The 19,335-nt window shown below is 38.9% G+C and overlaps 1 protein-coding gene and 1 long non-coding RNA gene across 2 annotated transcripts; both read left to right on the top strand.

The window, feature by feature from the left end:
* The first annotated feature begins 1,990 nt into the window (after positions 1 to 1,990).
* LOC124837550 (uncharacterized) lies at positions 1,991 to 4,445 on the top strand. The gene is made up of 6 exons (XR_015784980.1): positions 1,991 to 2,145; positions 2,809 to 3,144; positions 3,704 to 3,774; positions 3,858 to 3,900; positions 4,117 to 4,194; positions 4,427 to 4,445. It is a non-coding gene; the product is annotated as an uncharacterized LOC124837550 (long non-coding RNA).
* Positions 4,446 to 8,001: 3,556 nt separating this feature from the next.
* On the top strand, positions 8,002 to 11,208 carry LOC124846232 (C2 calcium/lipid-binding plant phosphoribosyltransferase family protein). The gene has a single exon (XM_047323452.2). The coding sequence runs from the start codon at positions 8,179 to 8,181 to the stop codon at positions 11,119 to 11,121; it is 2,943 nt and encodes a 980-aa protein (XP_047179408.2). The 5' UTR covers positions 8,002 to 8,178; the 3' UTR covers positions 11,122 to 11,208.
* Positions 11,209 to 19,335: the final 8,127 nt, after the last annotated feature.

Raw genomic sequence — 19,335 nt, 5'->3', positions numbered from 1 at the left:
AAGCAGAATGGCGGCTAGGGTTTCAGTGGGTGGAAGATGATGCTCATGTGTTAGGGCTGAGGTGGCGTGTTCTGATTGGTTCACTAGTGAGTGCAAGGATTAGTGGTGTGGCATCATCTGAGTGGTTCAATCTGTTAGTGGTGGACTTCCACGTGGCATGATCTGGTGAAGTTTGGCTTAGGAGGGGTATGGGTAGGGAAATTTAGGGGGTGTATTTAGAATAGGGTTATTGTTTGGCTTAGTATTGGGCCTGGTTAAGAGAAGAGGGGTGTATATAGGGAAATTGGGAGGTGCAAGGGTAAAAGTTGCATGTTTGACCCATCTGTACATTATTTTCCAAATAAAACCTGATTTTGGGCCTTAATTTGCAATTTAGACCAATAAAGCTTTAATTTCAGCTGCACAAATAAATATTAGAAAATCCAAGAATAATTTATGCGCTAAAACTCGCTTTTTAGGTCTCTTTAATTCTCAAACCCAAAATTCCAATCATCACAAATTCACTTTAAATCAATCATTTAAGCACATGAATCTCATCAAAAAATTTAATTTTAAAGCATAAATGCGGGCATAAATATGCACTCATCAGCTTCACTTAAGAAAGGATTGATTTCCTTCTCAAAGAAAGTCTAAACTTAGTCCTAGAAAAGATGGTCCTCCCAAAGTAGTCCAGAAAATAAATGATAATGCATATAGGTTAGAACTTCCTATTGAATATGGTGTCAACCTTACTCTTAACATTTGTGATTTGATTCCTTTCTCAAGGTTTCATTTCATTTGGACTTGTATTTTTGCAAATTTTGTTGTTCAAGTTCTGACTTAATCAATTAAAAGAGCTCATAATTGATTAAAACAAACAAAATGTGTTAGCAAATGCAATTTAGGTTTTTTAACTTCTTGAGTGGGATTATGAACGAAGTGGGTTTTTGGGCTTGCTTGGACCTCAAGTGACCTTTAGAAACCATACTTAGAGGTAAAAGGACCTTGTGCACGCATCTACTTTTGAAGAAGGTTCTTGAAGCTTTTTAGATTCAATGCATTTTCTTTGATCTAATGTACTTTCTTTGATCTAATGTACTTTCTTTCAAATGGTCACTCCTTCATCCTATAAATAGGAAATGTACTTTTTTTCAAATGGTCACTCCTTCATTATATAAATAAGAGCGTCCAAACCTATGTACATTCAACTTGGAATTACTGAAGAGAATTTTTGTCAAAATTTGCAATCTCCTTTTCTAAGTTCATTAGGATAATCATCTTTTTAACTTCTTTCTTTTATCTTAATGGTTGACTTAACCTCCTTCATAAAACACTACAAACTAATTCTTCAAACACCTTACCTCTCATCTTTTCTTGTTTCCGCTTCTATTTCATCTCTCCCTAGAGTCTTCTTCAACTTGTGTGAGGAAGGTTTCTATCAATTTTTATTTCACTGATAAAAAAAATAAAATAAAAAAAAAATACGAATGATCTTATAAATAAAATTTTTATTAATTAAATGTGTAGATCAGATTAGTTCATAAAATAAATGACTTTTTATATCAGATTATTTTTTTGATAAAATATACAGTGAAACACCTTGAGATTAGAAAAACAAATATTTGTTAGGAAAATGATACTTAGACAACAAATTTTGACAACATTTCGACACAGCACACGTGTCAGCGTTTGAGAGGGCCACGTTTTGAGGGAAAAAAGCTGCTGCGTTCTGAGCATATCTGATCAAGGCTGCTTCAAATTTGACGTGGCGAGGACGGGCACGGGCAGGCTTGCGTTTGTGCGTTTCAAATTTCAAATGGTTTTTTATCACTTCGTAGAGAGAGAAGCGGCGCGAACAACCAAAACGTTTGGAGAAAAGGGTGCACGAGCGACAGAGAGAGAACGAGTCCTAGCCGGAGTGCCGTCGTGCACAGCCCGTTCCGTTTGACGGCGCCGCAGCTTCGACGTGGAGCGCTGTTCGCGAAGACGGCATCGTGTTTCCTCCGTTCCGGCCCAGCGACCTAGGGAGGCGTTGAAGGTGTCGCTTCGTCCCAGGTGCTTCCGTCCCTGTCCCGGAGTGCCGCCGGAGGTTCGCCGGACCTTTCTTCTAAAGATATTGCCGTCATGAAGAGGCGGATTGCAAATGTTCTTGAACTTGGGGAAACGGTATGTATGTATTTTATCATTCTTAATTTTCTGATTTTTTATTTCTTTGTTCTACTGAAGTATCATTGTAAAATACAATATTTATTTTCCAATTCACTCCAGAATAGTTGTAGATCATCCATTTGTTTAGGCAATCATTGGTTTTTTATGTGGCCAAGGAGTTGTGGAATTTCTTGCTAAGGGTAGTTCATATCCTTAAAAAATATTATCCAGTTAAAAATATTTTACTCTCAAATCTGAACGTGTAAGGAATGTGTAATTTTGACATTGTGCTTTTCAAGTTGGAACAAATAAATACAGAAAATAAGAGAACCCGAATCTGCTGTTGACTCCATAGTTGCGTATGCAAATTTACTTTTAACTTGAGTTGAGTATGGCAACCCTAAACCGTTATCAGAGAAAGCCTGTTAATTGCCATTTTTTCAAAATAAAGGATTAATGGTGTTCATAAAGATAAAAATATAAGAAACAATATTTAAAGTTATATTTGGCTTGTATCTAACTGCAATTATTAATTTTATATCATGTTCATTTACATGTTCTCTTTATATCTTGTAAATCTTTATACTTGACTAGGCTGGAATTATATATCATATATCTACTTCGTTAAGAGTTTTTTGAGGTTCATTAGTTGGGCAGTATTAACCGATATTCTTCCAATAGGTTTTGCAAGCCTTGAGAAGGCTAAAAGGTAACAGTGACAGAAAGGCAAAAATGTCTGCTGAGACTAAGGTTGTATTTGACCAGCTAACTGAGGATGCTATGAAGCTGATGGAGAATGGTGAATACAGTTGAGTTAATCCCTCCGGGCTTTGTAGATATTATGCATTGTGTAAACATGTAATCATTTAGATAGGCTGATGAGACTCTATGTCATGCGACTTGTTTTGATTCACTGTATCTTTAGTTGCTATGCCTACATTATGCTTAACTTTGGCTCCTTGACCTTTTTCGCATATGTTTATCATGAAAAGTGAGAGGTTTTTGATCGTGAAGCGGGTTAGTGTTATACACTATGCTTTATTCTACTTATATTATGTTTTGTTGTTTCATTATGTTTACATTGTTAACAACATGATGTAATATGCTGTTTGATTTTATAATTTATTTGATTTAACTACTTGGTTTTACTATTATAATACTGTTCAACTTATGTTGTTATTATGGTCATGATGCAAGATAGAATTTATTGTTTTATTATCAATATCATACATGGTGTTTGGTTATTCTTAGTGTTTGGAGAAACTATCTTTGGACCTCCATATTAGTTAAGTGTTGGATTTTGGGGCAGGTTATTAATTGTCAATTTTTCCTTGGCTCTTCTTTCTTCTTTCTATGATGTTGTCGATATTTAGGTTTATGAGAACGAGTGAAGGGTGCCAGTTTCGTGGTATTAACTGCTTAATGCTTATGCCTTCTACATTCTCCCCTTTTCAGAAGGATATGAGAAGTTAGCCCGGGCAAAAGAAGGTCCATCAAATCAACATTTGGCTAGTGGAGAAGCCTCTAGCACTGGTGAAGGTGATTACGATATGTTTGCTGACGAGGATGATAACAGTAAGCCATCTACAGATGAAAATAATACAGTTAGTCAATCTTCATCGGACGCCATAAATTCTGGCACTGAGGGTAGGTAAATTGGCCTCCAAAGTCTTTGTTACTGATTTTTATTTGATTAGTATTTACTTAACATTGTTCTACTTTTCTTTCAGGTGGAGCATTGCAAAATGATTATGTGTATGATGAATCTTCTGGGTATGGCTCTTCTCTTCCACGTAAATTTTGGGAAATAGTCTGATATACATGACATTATTTATCTTTGTTGTAAATTTCAAAACCAAAAAAAAAATCATTATGGTATTAAGGAGGTGGCAAAAGTTGAGGGTTTGTACCCACTTCTTCTTCTAATGAATTCTGTTACCAAAAAGAGCTGTTATAAGCTTGTTCTGACATCAATATTTGATGGTCCAGGTACTATTATAGCAGCAGTTTGGGCTATTATTATGATCCAAATACCGGGCTTTATTGCTCTGCAGCATCAGGACAATGGTACAGCACATTCCTTTATCATCTTTTCGTGTGGTTTGTCAATTTTTATCCTGAAATCTTTTAGCCTTTGTTTACAGTAAGTGGTGCCAAACATAGATGTGGATTTGGATGTGTGTTTAGTTGTTTGTTAAAATTTAATTTTGATTTGTGATATTTTTTGTTGGAAACTATATCAAGAGATGTGATATGTGTACGTCAATTTATAGATCTTTGGTGGCATAAAAACATGCAGGGTGATTAGTTGTATAATTAACACCTTTGGCTGAGAGGAGTGATAGGTGTAAATTTTACTTGTTTTTGTTGCTTAAATTGTTGTGCTTTTGAGTAAGTTTTAGTGTTAATTCTCATGAAAAGTATATAATTGTTGATATATGTTAGGACCTGGCGAGTTTACGAGAGACGAAGATATAGGAGGGAGAGAGAAGGGGACCGTACGGAAGAAGACAATGACCGAACGGTTGAAAGGGAGGAGCTTGATGGCCGAACGACAAGGAGAAGAGAAAGAGAGCAGAGCGAGCGGGACGAGGACGACCGTCCTGAGCGAGTGGAAGCAACGAGGGGAGGGGACGAGCGGCCTGAGCGAGGGAAAGCAACGAGGGGCGAGGACGAGCGTCCTGAGCGAGTGGGAGCAACGAGGGGCGAGGACGAGCGTCCTGAGGGAGTGGAAGCAACAAGGGCTGAACGAGCAAGGGACGAGCGGCCTGAGCAAGGACGAGCGTCAATCTGACAACAGAAGGATAGTATAGAAGGAAATATAATAAATACGCATAAATATAATAAATAAGGATAGATATATTCTTACCAGATAATTATAATAAATACGCATAAATATAATAAATAAGAATAGATATATTCTTACCAGATAATTATAATAAATAATAGTTATTATTATTCTCGGCCCTTTTTGGGAAGGAGTGATTAGTATTAATAGAGGAGGAACCTAGGGAAAAAGTTATGCTTTTGATTTGGGAATTTTGTAAGAGAGGTTATGCTCTCAGATAACTGACGGAGATCCTGCTCCCAGTTATTGTTTGTTTTCTTGATCCAGTATTCTTATTTAATAAAAGAGGTTCATTCAGCTATTGTTTTCATTATCCCTTGCTTGTGAAAGTGTGTGAAGAGAGCGTTCTAGTTACATTCCAGATTCAGGCACGTAACAATATAAGTATAATTTTGACTGTTTAAATATTTTTTGATGCTTTTGTTTGTTTATTTCGAAGTAGAATAAGGATTGGATACTGTCAAAGACTTGGAGCGCATCATTTGGCTGTCAGCATCGAGAAGAGATCGCCCATCCAACAGCAAGCCAGGACGCTCGTCCAGCGCGCAGCGCAGAGGACGCTCGGCCAGCGCTCAGAGAAGGCTCGTCCAGCGCGCAGAGGACGCTCGTCCAGAAAGTGGACGCTCGTCCAGAGAGCGGAGATCGTTCGCCCAGCTAGCGGAGAACGCTCGCCCAGACACTTGTCGCCCAGAGGGCACGCTCGTCCAGCGCGCAGAGAGGAGGCTCGTCCAGCGCGCAGAGGAGGCTCGTCCAGCGCGCAGAGGACGCTCGTCCTATCAACCATTTACAGCAGATATGTGGTGTGCTACGACTGTCTCATTTTTTGTGATTGGAATTGTTATATGGATTCTTGAACACCGAGTCAATAGTGACTTTCGTGGTCCTCCTAAGAACCAAATTGTAATTATGTTAATGTACGCTTTTGTAGCGTCATATGAAAACCTTTTACGGCCAGTTTATTGAATTTGGTGCAGCAATAGGTGCCCCAATGTTCATCTTTTGTTTAAGATTCTAAATCCATTTAACGAGTTATTGATGATTTGAATTAATGCAGTATAGACTAGGAAGTATTGCGGTTCAGTCATAGATGACACACGAAAAAAAGGGGGGTTTTTTTTGGATTGTTTTGCAAGGAAAATTAAATTAATTAAAAGTTGAAAGTTAAAAACAATTGACAAAATTATGAAAATTAAAAGCTGAAATGGCTTGCTGTTCTATGGGCGTCCTCTACGCTGCGCGCTGGACGAGCGTCCTGGCTTGCTGTTCGATGGGCGTTCATTTTATGTGTTAGTGAACGTTCGTTGTCTACGATCTTATTCTCAGTTGAACGTTCGGTCTTTACAAGGCGTTCGTCATAACAGTATATAATAGGTTTTAAAACGGTTTGCTGTTTTAAAATAGTCCTAATCACTTCCCATCATCTATCGCTCGTCCTAGTCACTGTCCCTCATCTACCGCTCGTCCTAATCACTTCCCCTCGTCTACCACTCGTCCTAATCACTTTCCCTCATCTACCGCTCGTCCTAATCCCTTCCCCTCATCTACCGCTCGTCCTGATCACTCCCTCTCTCGTCTTGATCGCTCCCCTCGTTTAGGGCCCCAGTAATGATTCCCACGATCTTCACTAATGATTCCCACGATCTTCACTAATGATTCCCACTTAACAAACTTCCACTAATGTTTCCCACTCCACCAACCCTCCAATTATGTCTGCCTACCTAATGATTCCATTATCAACAGTCATCCAATAGTCTCCTGTGGAATTTCAAACCAATAGATGTGATTAAAACATGTAAGAACCGAAACAAAATTATCATTGTATCATGATTTGTCAACTCAAATTAACAAAATAAATCCAAGAACGACAAAAATAGTTTTGGGTCTATTCAAGCAATTAAAGAACTTGATCTCAATACTCTATCAAATCTAATGAACATATATTCTAAGCATAGTTTATGAGAAATTCGTCCAAAAAGACAGCATATATTGCAACAAATTTATGTATTTCTACCATCCAATGAATCAGTACAATCTAAGGAAGTTGGTTTACTGGCAAAAGAGATTTGCAAGTCCATAAAATATCATCAAGGGAAGGGAAGGGACCAAGTGGGACTATTTTTGGTCCGGCGACACTCCGACGGCAGTCCGGCGGCCACCGCAAGGGTCCGGCACAGGGAAGGAAGCGGGTGGGAGGAATCGATACTCAAAACGCAAACTTGGTTGGCTGGGCCGGAGGGAAGACGATGCCGTCTTCGGTTCGTCTGCCAACACTGGCGCTGCCGCGACCCGCAAACGGAACTGCGTGGCTGGGTGGAAGACGACGGACACCGGCGGCACTGGATGGAGCGAAAACGGCAACGTCTACGGGCGGCGCGTATCCGGCGACAGCTGTGGTGGCTGGTTCGAAGGAAAGAAGGAAAGAAGGAAAGAAGGTGCTCCATCAAATGTTCTCCGTTTTCTCTCTCTCTCAAAATATTTGAATCTCAAATTTTCGAAACAACCCTAAAATTTGAATCTGCCCCCAATTCTGTCATTGCCACGTCATTTTAATTTTTGAAACGCACACCCCAATCTGCCCGTGCCCGTGCCCGTCCTCGCCACGTCAGCGTTGAAGCAGGTTTCATCAGACTTTCTCAGAACGCAGCAGCTTTTTCCAACCAAAACGTGGGCCGCTCAAACGCTGACACGTGTGCTGTGTCGAAATGTTGTCAAAATTTGTTGTCTAAGTATCATTTTCCTATTTGTTACTCTTATCTTGAAAAAAAACTTACATCAAATTTTGTTCTAAATAAAATTCAGATATTAATGGAAATTAAATCTCAATAAAAAGTTTTAATATAAATAAATTAGTAAATTGCTATATTGAAAAAAAAACGGTTAAATTTCAAAAGAAAAAGTAAAAATGAAAACTGTAGAAAATTGATTTAAATATATATATATATATATATATCTCAGCCGGCATGGTGACTGTACACACGTTTCCCCATTCACTGCTAAACTGCGATCTTTGGTTTTTTATTTTTGCCACGTAGCACTTCTGTTCCGCGTGTTCCCGCTCCTCGCTTTGCTTCTTTAAACGTTCTTCTCCCCCAAATGACCATTCATCTTTTCACTGTTCCACCAAACCTAATAAATAAGAAAAACCAGAAACCATCTGTTCTCACCCTAATTTTATTTTGTCTCTCAACTCACCAGATTTAGCTATGGGGGAAAGTTCTGGAAGGAAGCTCATGGTCCAAGTTTGCAACGCCAAGAACCTGATGCCAAAGGACGGCCAAGGAACCGCGAGTGCTTACGCCATTGTGGACTTCGACGGCCAGCGACGGCGAACAAACACGAAATCGAGAGATCTCAATCCTCAATGGGACGAGACGCTCGAATTCATTGTCCACGATAAAGACTCCATGGCTTCGGAAATACTAGAGGTGAATCTCTACAACGACAAGAAAACAGGGAAACGAAGCACTTTTCTAGGAAAAGTGAAACTATCCGGAAGCACGTTTGTGAAGTCTGGTTCCGAAACGGTTGCGTACTATCCGTTAGAGAAGAGGAGCGTATTCTCTCAGATCAAAGGAGAACTCGGTCTCAAAGTTTGGTACGTGGATGACCCACCGGAAACAGAAAACACAGGTGAGCAGAAAGCAGAGTCAGCACCACCGGCAGAGGAGAAGCCGCCCGAGAATTTAGAAGGAGAGATAAAGGAAGATGAGCCAGAAAAAAATAAGCCAGATGAGAATAAACCAAAAGAAGAACCAACAGCTGAAAAGCCAAAAGAGGAGGTTCCAGAGGAAACGGCGTCTCCAAAACAGGAGGTGTCAAATCCTTCGATTGGGCAGACAGAGAAGCCGAAACAGGGGAATGAAAGGCACCCCGAAGTTTTAAAGTGCACGGATCTGAATGTGAGCAATGGTGAACTGCGTTCTCTGAGTAGCGATAGAAGCCGCAGCGCTTACGACCTCGTAGATCCCATACCATTTTTATATGTTCGAGTCGTCAAGACCAAGCGAGCCAGACTGGAAACTGGTTCGACCGTTTACGCGAATCTTTCGATTGGGACGCGGAGCGTGAAGACTAAAAGCGAGACAGAGAGCAAGGACTGGGATCAAGTTTTCGCCTTCGATAAAGAGGGTCTTAACTCGACATCGTTAGAGGTTTCAGTTTGGTCAGAGGTAAAAGAAGGAGAAGAAAAGAGCGAGAGTTGTCTCGGGACGGTATCCTTTGATCTTCAAGAGGTGCCTAGAAGAGTTCCTCCCGATAGTCCGCTGGCTCCGCAATGGTACACTCTGGAGTCAGAAACCACGCCTGGAAATGATGTCATGCTCGCGGTTTGGATCGGGTCTCAGGCCGACGAGGCTTTTCAGGAGGCTTGGCTGTCCGATTCCGGTGGATTGTTACCTGAGACGCGAGCTAAAGTGTATCTGTCTCCCAAGCTTTGGTATCTGAGGTTAACGGTCATCCAAACCCAGGATTTGAAATTTGCCTCTGAAACCGAGGCTAAGGTTCGAACTCCAGAGCTCTGCGTTAAGGCTCAGCTCGGCGCCCAGGTTTTTAAAACAGGGAGAACCTCATCCGGCTCGGCTAACCCAACGTGGAACGAGGACCTCGTGTTAGTAGCAGCCGAGCCGTTTCAGCCCTTTCTTGTTTTAATAGTGGAGGACGTGTCAAATTCGAAAACAGTTGGGCATGCGAAAGTCCACGTGGCAACCATCGAGCGGAGAACTGACGATCAAATTGAGCTGAAATCCAGATGGTTCAACCTATACAGCGAAGACGAGAGTCGTTCGTATGCAGGCAGGATTCACGTCCGAGTATGCCTGGAAGGTGGGTATCACGTGATAGACGAAACGGCTCACGTCACCAGCGATGTTCGAGCCTCGGCCAAACAACTCACAAAGCCCCCTATCGGTTTGCTAGAGGTTGGGATTCGTGGCGCGACAAACCTTCTTCCTGTCAAGACCATTGATGGAACACATGGCACCACAGACGCTTTCGTGGTGGCCAAATACGGTCCCAAATGGGTCCGAACACGAACTATTATGGACCAGTTCAACCCGCGATGGAACGAACAATACACTTGGGATGTTTACGACCCTTGCACGGTGCTCACCATTGGAGTGTTTGATAACGGGAGATACAAGACTGGGGAAGACGGAAAACCTAACAGAGACTGTCGAATTGGGAAAGTTCGTGTGCGGTTGTCCACACTGGAGACGAACAGGGTATACGCAAACTCGTACTCCTTGGTCGTTCTGTTGCCAGGTGGTGCGAAGAGAATGGGAGAGATAGAGATTGCGGTGAGATTTTCATGTTCCTCATGGTTGAGTCTCATACAGGCCTACGCAAGCCCAATTTTACCACGAATGCACTACGTTCGTCCGTTTGGCCCTGCCCAGCAAGACATCTTGCGCCAAACAGCCATGAGGATAGTAACGGCGAGGCTGGCCCGGTCCGAACCGGCTTTGGGTCAGGAAGTTGTTCAGTTCATGTTGGACTCTGATACGCACATGTGGGGCATGAGGCGTAGCAAGGCGAACTGGTTCAGAGTGGTGAGATGCCTCTCACGTGCGGCGACGCTACTAGGTTGGGTGGATGGGATCCGCACGTGGGTACACCCTCCAATGACGCTTCTGGTCCACATGCTGCTTGCAGCGACCGTACTGTGTCCATACCTAGTGCTTCCCACTGTATTCTTGTGCGCATTTCTGATTTTACTGTTGAGATTCCGTTACAGACAGAGGGTCCCTGGAAACATTGATGTGAGGATGTCATACGTGGACATGGTGAGCCTGGACGAGCTGGACGAGGAGTTCGACGGGTTCCCGACGACGCGCCCAGCGGAGGTGGTTAAGATGAGGTACGACAGGGTGCGCGCGGTAGCGGGGAGGGCGCAGACATTGCTAGGTGACGTGGCGGCACAGGGGGAGCGCTTGGAAGCTCTGTTTAGCTGGCGGGACCCACGTGCCACGGGGATATTTGCGGTGGTCTGTTTGATGATGTCGTTGCTGTTCTACGCGGTGCCGTTTAGGGGCCTTGTGTTGGTGGCTTTGTTCTACTACCTTCGCCACCCAAGGTTCCGCGACGACATGCCGTCTATTCCGACAAACTTCTTCAGGCGACTTCCGTCCTTTTCTGATCAGATTATGTGATGACAAATATATTTTATTTATAATTTTTTGTTGACATGTTTCTTTTGTTAGCTTTGTATGAATCATTATCGTTTTAGTTGTTGAGCCGTTCCGGTGTGTCAATTTGGAAAGTGAGGAGATACCTGATACGCCCTGAAAGTGCATGGAAAAGTTACCGTTGTGGACTTCCAGTGGAATAGAAAGCGGAAAAGTACAGAACTGAGTCAGATATAAAACCCGTTGATGACTAGATGCCATAATTTATTACCGTTGAAGAAATATAGTGAAGCCTAAATAAATGCAACACGTATGGGACAAAAGTAGAGAAAACAATGAAACACAGCAGAGTTTTTTTTTTTTTTTAAAAAACTTTTTCAAAGTGTTAGATGTTTGCTGGGGTTAGGTTTGTAAATAAGGTATAATACTTAAGTAATTTTAAGAAGTGTTTAAACTTTTTTTCTAAATAAAGCAATAAAGCAAGTTTATTTTTACCGTTGTTTTTCGTTACATTTTTAAATTTATTCTTGCATTTTTAATAAACCAAAATGCTCTTCAATAAAATTAAAAAAATTAAACTTTTCAAAATCCTATTTTCAATGAATTTTAAAATTCATTGAGAAATATAACGGATTTTAAAATCTGATTATAATTAGTTTTTGACTTTTAATTTTTTTAATTTTTTTTTGCATTTTTTCTTTTTAATTTTTTAAATATTTTTTATTTGTTTTAGTTTAATAAAATATATTTTGAAATATTAAAATATTAACATATACTAGATTATATTAAAATATTAAATTAAATTAAATATTTATTGATTTTTAAATTAAAAACATAAATTTTAAAAAATATGTTAGAACAAATTTCGAAATTTGTTAATTTATATATTGAACGTGAATTTCAAAATTCGTTAAAGTCTTTGAAAAATTCTTTAATAGATTTTGAAATTTATTGAAGCTCTAAACAAATTTTAAAATTTGTTGAAATTTTTTTTAAAGACTTCGTCGAATTTTGAAATCTATTAAAGACCTAAATAAGTTTCGAAATTCGTTTAAGTTTTTAGCGAATTTTGAAATCCGTCGAGATCTTCATTGAATTTTCAAACCCGTTCAAGTACAAAAAATTGGGTTTAGGGTTTTTTTAGTTGTAGAGAGAGAAAAACTTTAAAAAATATTTTAAGCTAAATTGTTTTTTACAAAGGATAGTTTTGGGATTTTAAAAAATTTAGAAGTGCAAGGAGAAATTGTTGGAGGTGCACGGAGAAGCTTCCATATTTTTATACTGGTTCGCTCTAAACTGAGCTATGTCACTCCGAGTTTTAAAACTAACTCAACTAGTTAGACAAGTTTCACCACTTCTGATATAACACTACTTCAACTGACTAGAATGTTTAACTTCATTAAGTTAAACTTAACAAGTGTTTTGATTCATTTTTGAATCTAAAAACAACAAAATGTGTCTAAAATCCAAGAACATAAGATTGATCTCGAAGAGAGAATATGAAATCAATACAATGAAGTTATGAAAACTCATAAAGAAAACTTTTCTTTTTCAAAGACAAAATCTAAACGATGTTTGTAACCATTCAAGGCATCACAAGTGATTTAGAAAATATCTATTTAGTTTTTAGAAATATATCATCTAAAGCCATCAGAGAAGTTTTATTTCAAATTAACATAAGTATTGACTGAAATTTAGTTATTACAAATCTTGAATATCATTGTCCAAATAGAGTTAAAAATAAATGTCCTAAGGAATTTCACCATACATCTTTCCATTCTATTCATGTCCAGCTTCATCTGTAACATTATTTGTTCCCATATAATGACACAAGTTATATGATCATCTTACAAACACTAACAAGCAAAGGTAAGCTAATTATTGGATAACACAACAATGATGTAATATAACCATAGTCACCCATACTACCCAAATATCCATTACAATTTATGAAAAACATGTCACATTCAAGGAAACTACCAATCCATCAAATATTTACAAAAATTGTCTTTTCTTCCTGTAACTTACCGTCATCCTACCTGCTTCAACAAATCTTACAAGTGTACTCTATCCATGTCCAAAGCCTAATAGTCAGACTGCTCTTATCTACTTCCATGAGTCTCCTAAGTAAATTACGCCTATATCCAAAGCCTAATGATAGAAATCATTAAACCACTTTTCCTTTTTCGTCTTCTTATAAAGTCCTTTAGCCAAAAAGGAAAACAAACTGACTTTACAAGTACGAAAACAAAAAACTTATAACAACCAAACTCATACAATGTGCATATTCATCATCCAATTCATCATGCCATAAAAATTCATATCTTATTTCAAAACCAACATGAACCTTCATATTTCATCATAAACCCAATGTACCACCACCTTCATTTGTACCTGCACCACCTCAGCCTGATAAGGAAAAGGATAACCTTGCAACATCTAAGGGAAAACTTTCTGAAAAAGAGGAGCAGGCATGTGGAAGCAGCAAATTTGAAGCAGGTGAACCTTCTTCTTCTTCTTCCACCAGTACGTCTTCTGACTTGCAACAACCTCCTATCCCTCTTCTGTTCCCTCCCAAAGTGATTCAAAGCAAACAGATGGAAGAGGTGGATAAGGAGATTCTAGAAACCATAAAGAAAGTGGACGTGAACATACCTCTACTAGATGTTATCAAATAGATTCACAAATATGCAAAATTCTTGAAGGAGTTGTGCATTCAAAAGAGAAAGATGAAGGGCAATGATAGGATCAACATGGGCAAAAATGTATCTATATTGATAGGTAAATCTGTTCAACACATTCTTGAGAAATGTAAGGACCCAGGTACATTTTGCATACCTTTCATTATTGGAAATAGCAAATTGGAAAATGCCATGCTTGATTTGGGTGCTTCAATTAATGTTATGCCTCTGTCCATTTATAAATATCTTTTTCTTGGACCTATGCAACCTAGGAGTGTGGTCATATAGTTGGCTAATAGAAGTGTTGCCCACCCTACAGGTTACATAGAGGATTTTTAGTTCGGGTTGGTGAACTAATTTTCCCTGTAGATTTTTATGTTCTTGAAATGGAGGAGGGATTCTCCCATGGATTTGCCCCAATCATTTTAGGCTGACCATTTTTTAAAACAGCCTGAACTAATATTTATGTGTATGTTGGTACCTTATCCATGGAATTTGGTGACATTGTTGTGCATTTTAATATTCTTGATGCTATGAAATATCCAACTAAGGATCATCTGTTTTTCGTGATGAAACACTTGATGATGTTGTTGACTTTGATTCTTTGCATGATAAGAAACATTCTTTTCTATCTTCTCTACATACTTCTCTTGCATGCATTGAATCTGAATCTGAATCTATGAGTGATATTGATGTTGAATTAGAACCTGATCTATGTTCTGATATTATCTCTGATATTCAGTCTAATACATTGGGAGTTGTACCTTTGGATGTAAATTCTTTAGAGTCAAAATGCACTAACCCTTTCGTAGGAAGTATAGATAAATCTGACTTGCAGTCACCCATATCCAAAGCTGAAACCACTTCGAGAAAACCTCAAGTATGCTTACTTGAGGATGATGAGAAATTTTCAGTGATCATTTCCACCTCCCTTGATGTTGTTCAAGAGGATAATTTGTTGCATGTTCTTAGAAAGAACAAGAAAGCCATTGGTTGGACCATGACGGACATTATTGGTATCAGCCCATCCACATGCATGCATAGAATTTTATTGGAGGATGGAGCTAAGCCATTAAGAACACCACAAAGAAGACAAAACCCGATATTTTGGATGTCGTGAAGAAGAAGGTAACCAAGTTTCTTCAAGTTGGGATCATCTATCCTATATCGGACAGTCAATGGATGAGTCCGGTCTATGTGGTCCCAAAGAAGACATGCCTCATTGTTGTTAAAAATGAGAGGGATGAGCTCATTCCTAGCAGAGTGCAGAAGAGTTGGAGAGACTACATTGATTACTGGAGGCTAAACAAAGCAACAAGGAAAGATCATTTTCTACTGCCCTTCATTGACCAGATGCTTGAGCATATGATAAGTAAATCTTACTATTGCTTTCTTGATGGTTTTTCTAGTTACTTTCAAATACATATTGCTCCTGAGGATCAAAAGAAAACCACATTCACCTACTGATAACAGTTGAAAAACTGTTATTTTCATACTTAAAATTGATACTAAAAGCAACCTTTATACTTAGAAACTAGCTTGAAATCATGCTTTTCTTCATATTTTTAGAAATAAGAGAGCTGGACAGGTTTATGCTTGATTTAAGTGTTTTTGTGCAGGTTTTAAGGTGAATTTGGTGAAAGAAGTGAAGAAGGAGAGAGATGAAATCAGAAAAGACATCAAAAAGTGCAAAAAGAGAAGCCGAAGTCACCGCTGAGCGGCAGTTTACCGCTGAGCGGCACTCAGGCACTCACGGGAGATCCGCTGAGGGGCAAAATGGCCGCTGAGGGGAGAAAGCAAGACACGCACTTACCGCTGAGCGGCACTTTAATGGGCTTGGACCTAATTTTTTGTAATTTACGAATGGTATTTAAGCTTTAGGGTTTCCTAGGGTTAGGTATCTTTGGCTGGAACGAAGTAAACACTCTCTCTTCCACCCCTTTGAAGGAGGATCTTGGATGCTGAGGCTTCCTCTTCACCTTTTTAGGGTTTATTCTTTCATTCTTTCATTGTAATTCATCTAGGTTCACCATGAATATGGTGAACTAAACTCTGTATGTTTGTTGGGGAATCAATGTAATCTTGTGAAACTCTCATATATGGAATCTGTTTTTACATCTTTTAATTAAGACTTATGCTTTCTTTCATCATTAGTTAGGGTTTTTCCTCTTTGCTTAATGCTTGCATTGTTTAACTCATTCGATGCATGATTATTGGTTTTGTCGATACGGGCACGTACGGGGAAGTCTAGATCCGGGGAATTTCTCCCAATATGATATTGGTTGTCGCTAAGCTCCTGCATTTATGAACTGATCATTAGGAATGCTAGGAATTGTATGAACTCGTGATTAGGGAGAAGCCTTCTAGAAAGGTACTTTAGAGAGTGGCATTAACAATGATGATTTGAATGTTGAATTCCTAAAATATATGAGAGTGGATAAGATGAAATTGACCCCCAACAACATATTCATACATAAATTTCATTGAAAGTGTTTATCTTTTGCTTTTTGCCATTGATCAAAACTTCATGCATACATATTTAATTTTCGTCTTTTGCATATAAAAATCTAAATATTTCGTCTTTAAGTCTTAGCTAATCAAGAAACCACACAACTAAACTAGGCCGTGAGTCCTTTGGGAAGAACGATACTTGGTCTTACCAAGTTTATTACTTGAACGATTCGGTCACACTTGCCGATTGAAAAACAAGTTTGTGACATCATATTTTGGTGTTCATAAATTTGTCCATCACCTACCTTTTGGCACTTTTGCTTATTAAAGGATGCCCTTTGGACTATGCAACGCCCCTGGTACATTACAGCAGGGCATGCTTAGCATTTTTAGTGATTTTCTTGAAAATTACATAGATGTGTTTATGGATGATTTCACTGTTTAAGGATCCTCTTTTGACACATGTCTGGATAGTTTGGATAAAGTTCTACAAAGATGCATTGAAACCAATCTTGTTCTCAATTTTGAAAAATGTCACTTCATGGTAGAACAAGGTTTAGTTTTAGGGCATATCATTTCCAGTAAAGGCATTGAAGTAGATCCTGTAAAAGTATTTGTTATTTCACAATTGCCTTACCCTTCTTACGTGTGAAAGGTGCATTTTTTTGGGCATTAGAGACTTCGACAAGAAGGCCATTTCCCCTATCCAATCTGCTACAAAAAGATGTTGAATTTCACTTTGACGAGAGGTATAAGCAGGCATTTGAGTGCCTGAAGGAAGCACTGACCACCGCTTCTATCATTTAGACACCAAACTGGAAAGTCCCATTTGAGTTAATGTGTGACACATCTAATTGTGCACGGGGCTGTCTTGACTCAAAAGGTTGACAAGCTGCCGAGAGTGATCTATTATGCTTCCAAGACTTTGGATGTTGCCCAAGCAAACTACACCACCATCGAGAAAGAGCTTCTGGCTACTGTTTTTGCTCTTTGGCAAATTTAGATCATATTTGCTTGGTTCACATGTTATTGTGTTTACTCATCATGCAGCTCTAAAGTTCTTGTTAAAGAAGGCTGAATCAAAGCCTAAATTAATTCGGTGCATGCTCTTGCTCCAAGAATTTGATTTGCAAATCCATGACAAGAGTGGACCACAAAATTTTGTACCAGACCTTCTTAGTAGAATTGATAGAGTTGAGGATAATGAAAATGTGTTGCCCATCTAGGATGATTTTCCTAATGAAAACTTGTTGACTGTTTTGGTTTCTTTCCATACCCTTTGATTTGCAAATATTGTGAATTTCTTAGTTGCTTCTATTTTTTCTTCCTTAGCATCTCGAGCTCCGATTGATAAAATTAAGAGTGATGCTAAGTATTATATATGGAATGACCCCTATTTGTGAAAGTTGTGCAGTGATCAAGTAATAAGGAGATGCATACCACATCATGAGATCGACTCAGTCCTGCATGTTTATCATTCTTCCGCACCTGGCGGCCATCTAGGCATACAAAGGGCACTTGACTGTGGATTCTATTGGCCCACCATCTTTAAATATGTAGAGAGAATTAGTAGCACCTGTGAGCCATGTTAGAGAGCAGCAAAATCCCTTTCTTTGAGACAGCAAATGCCTCAATTGCCTATGTTGTTCTGTGAGGTGTTTGATGTATGAGGTATTGATTTTATGGGTCATTTCCCTGTCTCTTCTGGGTTCTCCTATATCCTCTTATTTATTGATTATGTTTCAAAGTGAGTAGAAACAAGAGCCACTAGAACTAATGATGCTCGAGTTGTTGTCGATTTTGTTAGATCTCACCTATTCTACAGGTTTGGAGTACCCAAAGCTATATTTAGTGATTAAGGCACCCATTTTTGTAACAGGTCCATGTGGGCTTTACTCAAGAAATATGGGGTTGTGCACAGAGTCTCTACACCATACCACCCCAAACTAATGGGTAGGTCGAGATTTCAAACAAGGAGATAAAGAGAATCTTAGAGAAGATTGTCCAACCCAACAAAAAAGATTGGAATAACAAGTTGGATGATGATCTTTGGGCACATAGGACTACCTACAAAGTACTTATAGACATGTCTCCTTATCGGGTTGTCTTTGGAAAGGCATGTCATTTACCTGTAGAGATATAGTATCGAGCCTACTAGGCTGTGAAGACTTGCAACTTCTTTATGGATCAGGCTGGAGAGGAAAGGAAGTTGCAACTCTTTGAACTTGATGAGATTCGTCTTGAAGCCTATGAGAACTCTTAAGTTCTACAAGGAGAGAACCAAGAAGTTCCATGACAGCTTGATAGTTAAAAAGGACTTTGAGGTTGGGCAGAAAATGTTGTTATACAATTCTAGGCTCAAACTAATGTGTGGTAAGTTATGCTCAAAGTGAATTGCACTTTTATTGCACTTGTCCATATCTTTTAATTTTTTTGATTGCTTTGATCTTCTGTTAATGACACATCGAGACTATGTGTAGTTTAAGTGTGGTCTATTGGGGGAGATTTTGAGATTTTTCTTTCTTTAGGTTTTTCTAGGTTGAGTTTGTTATTTTCAGCTTGTGTCTGGTGTACAGTTTTGCATGCTTATCTTGATTTATGGGTTTTGTTTAGGTTGTAGGCTCTTACTTCAGTCTTGGATATGCGTTGATTGATATTGTATGGTTGAAAGCCCTACTTTTCTTTGCTTGGAATGATGATTATGAGGTTTGAGAGGTTGATTTAATTGTGACAGAAATACCCTGTGTGTTTGGAAGTGCTAGGAAGGCTTTTTTGTTCTTGAGCCTTTAGTCAAATAAGCCTACCTTGATTTAATCCTTTGATAAACCCTTTGAGCCTATGTTGTGTCACTCTCTTGATGTCTTTCGAATTGTTCCTTGATCTGCGTCTTGATTTTTCCCAAGAGTGCACAAAATTATGTGTGATCTATTTTGATGAATCATTATTTTCTCCTATTCACTTAGCTTTCTATACCATATTTAATTAGTGGGTTGTGCTTAACTATCCATTATTTTCTCAATTTTCCTATTTGGGTTTAATTAGACCAGTAATTCATATTTAATCTTCGCTTAGTCGATTAAACTGTATGGTGCAAAATTGATGGAAT

Source organism: Vigna umbellata, chromosome 1 (assembly GCF_029865625.1).
Source record: "Vigna umbellata cultivar VRB3 chromosome 1, Vumbellata_1.0, whole genome shotgun sequence".
In the NCBI taxonomy this organism is placed as follows: Eukaryota; Viridiplantae; Streptophyta; class Magnoliopsida; order Fabales; family Fabaceae; genus Vigna; species Vigna umbellata.
This window is presented reverse-complemented; position numbering and strand designations above follow the sequence as displayed.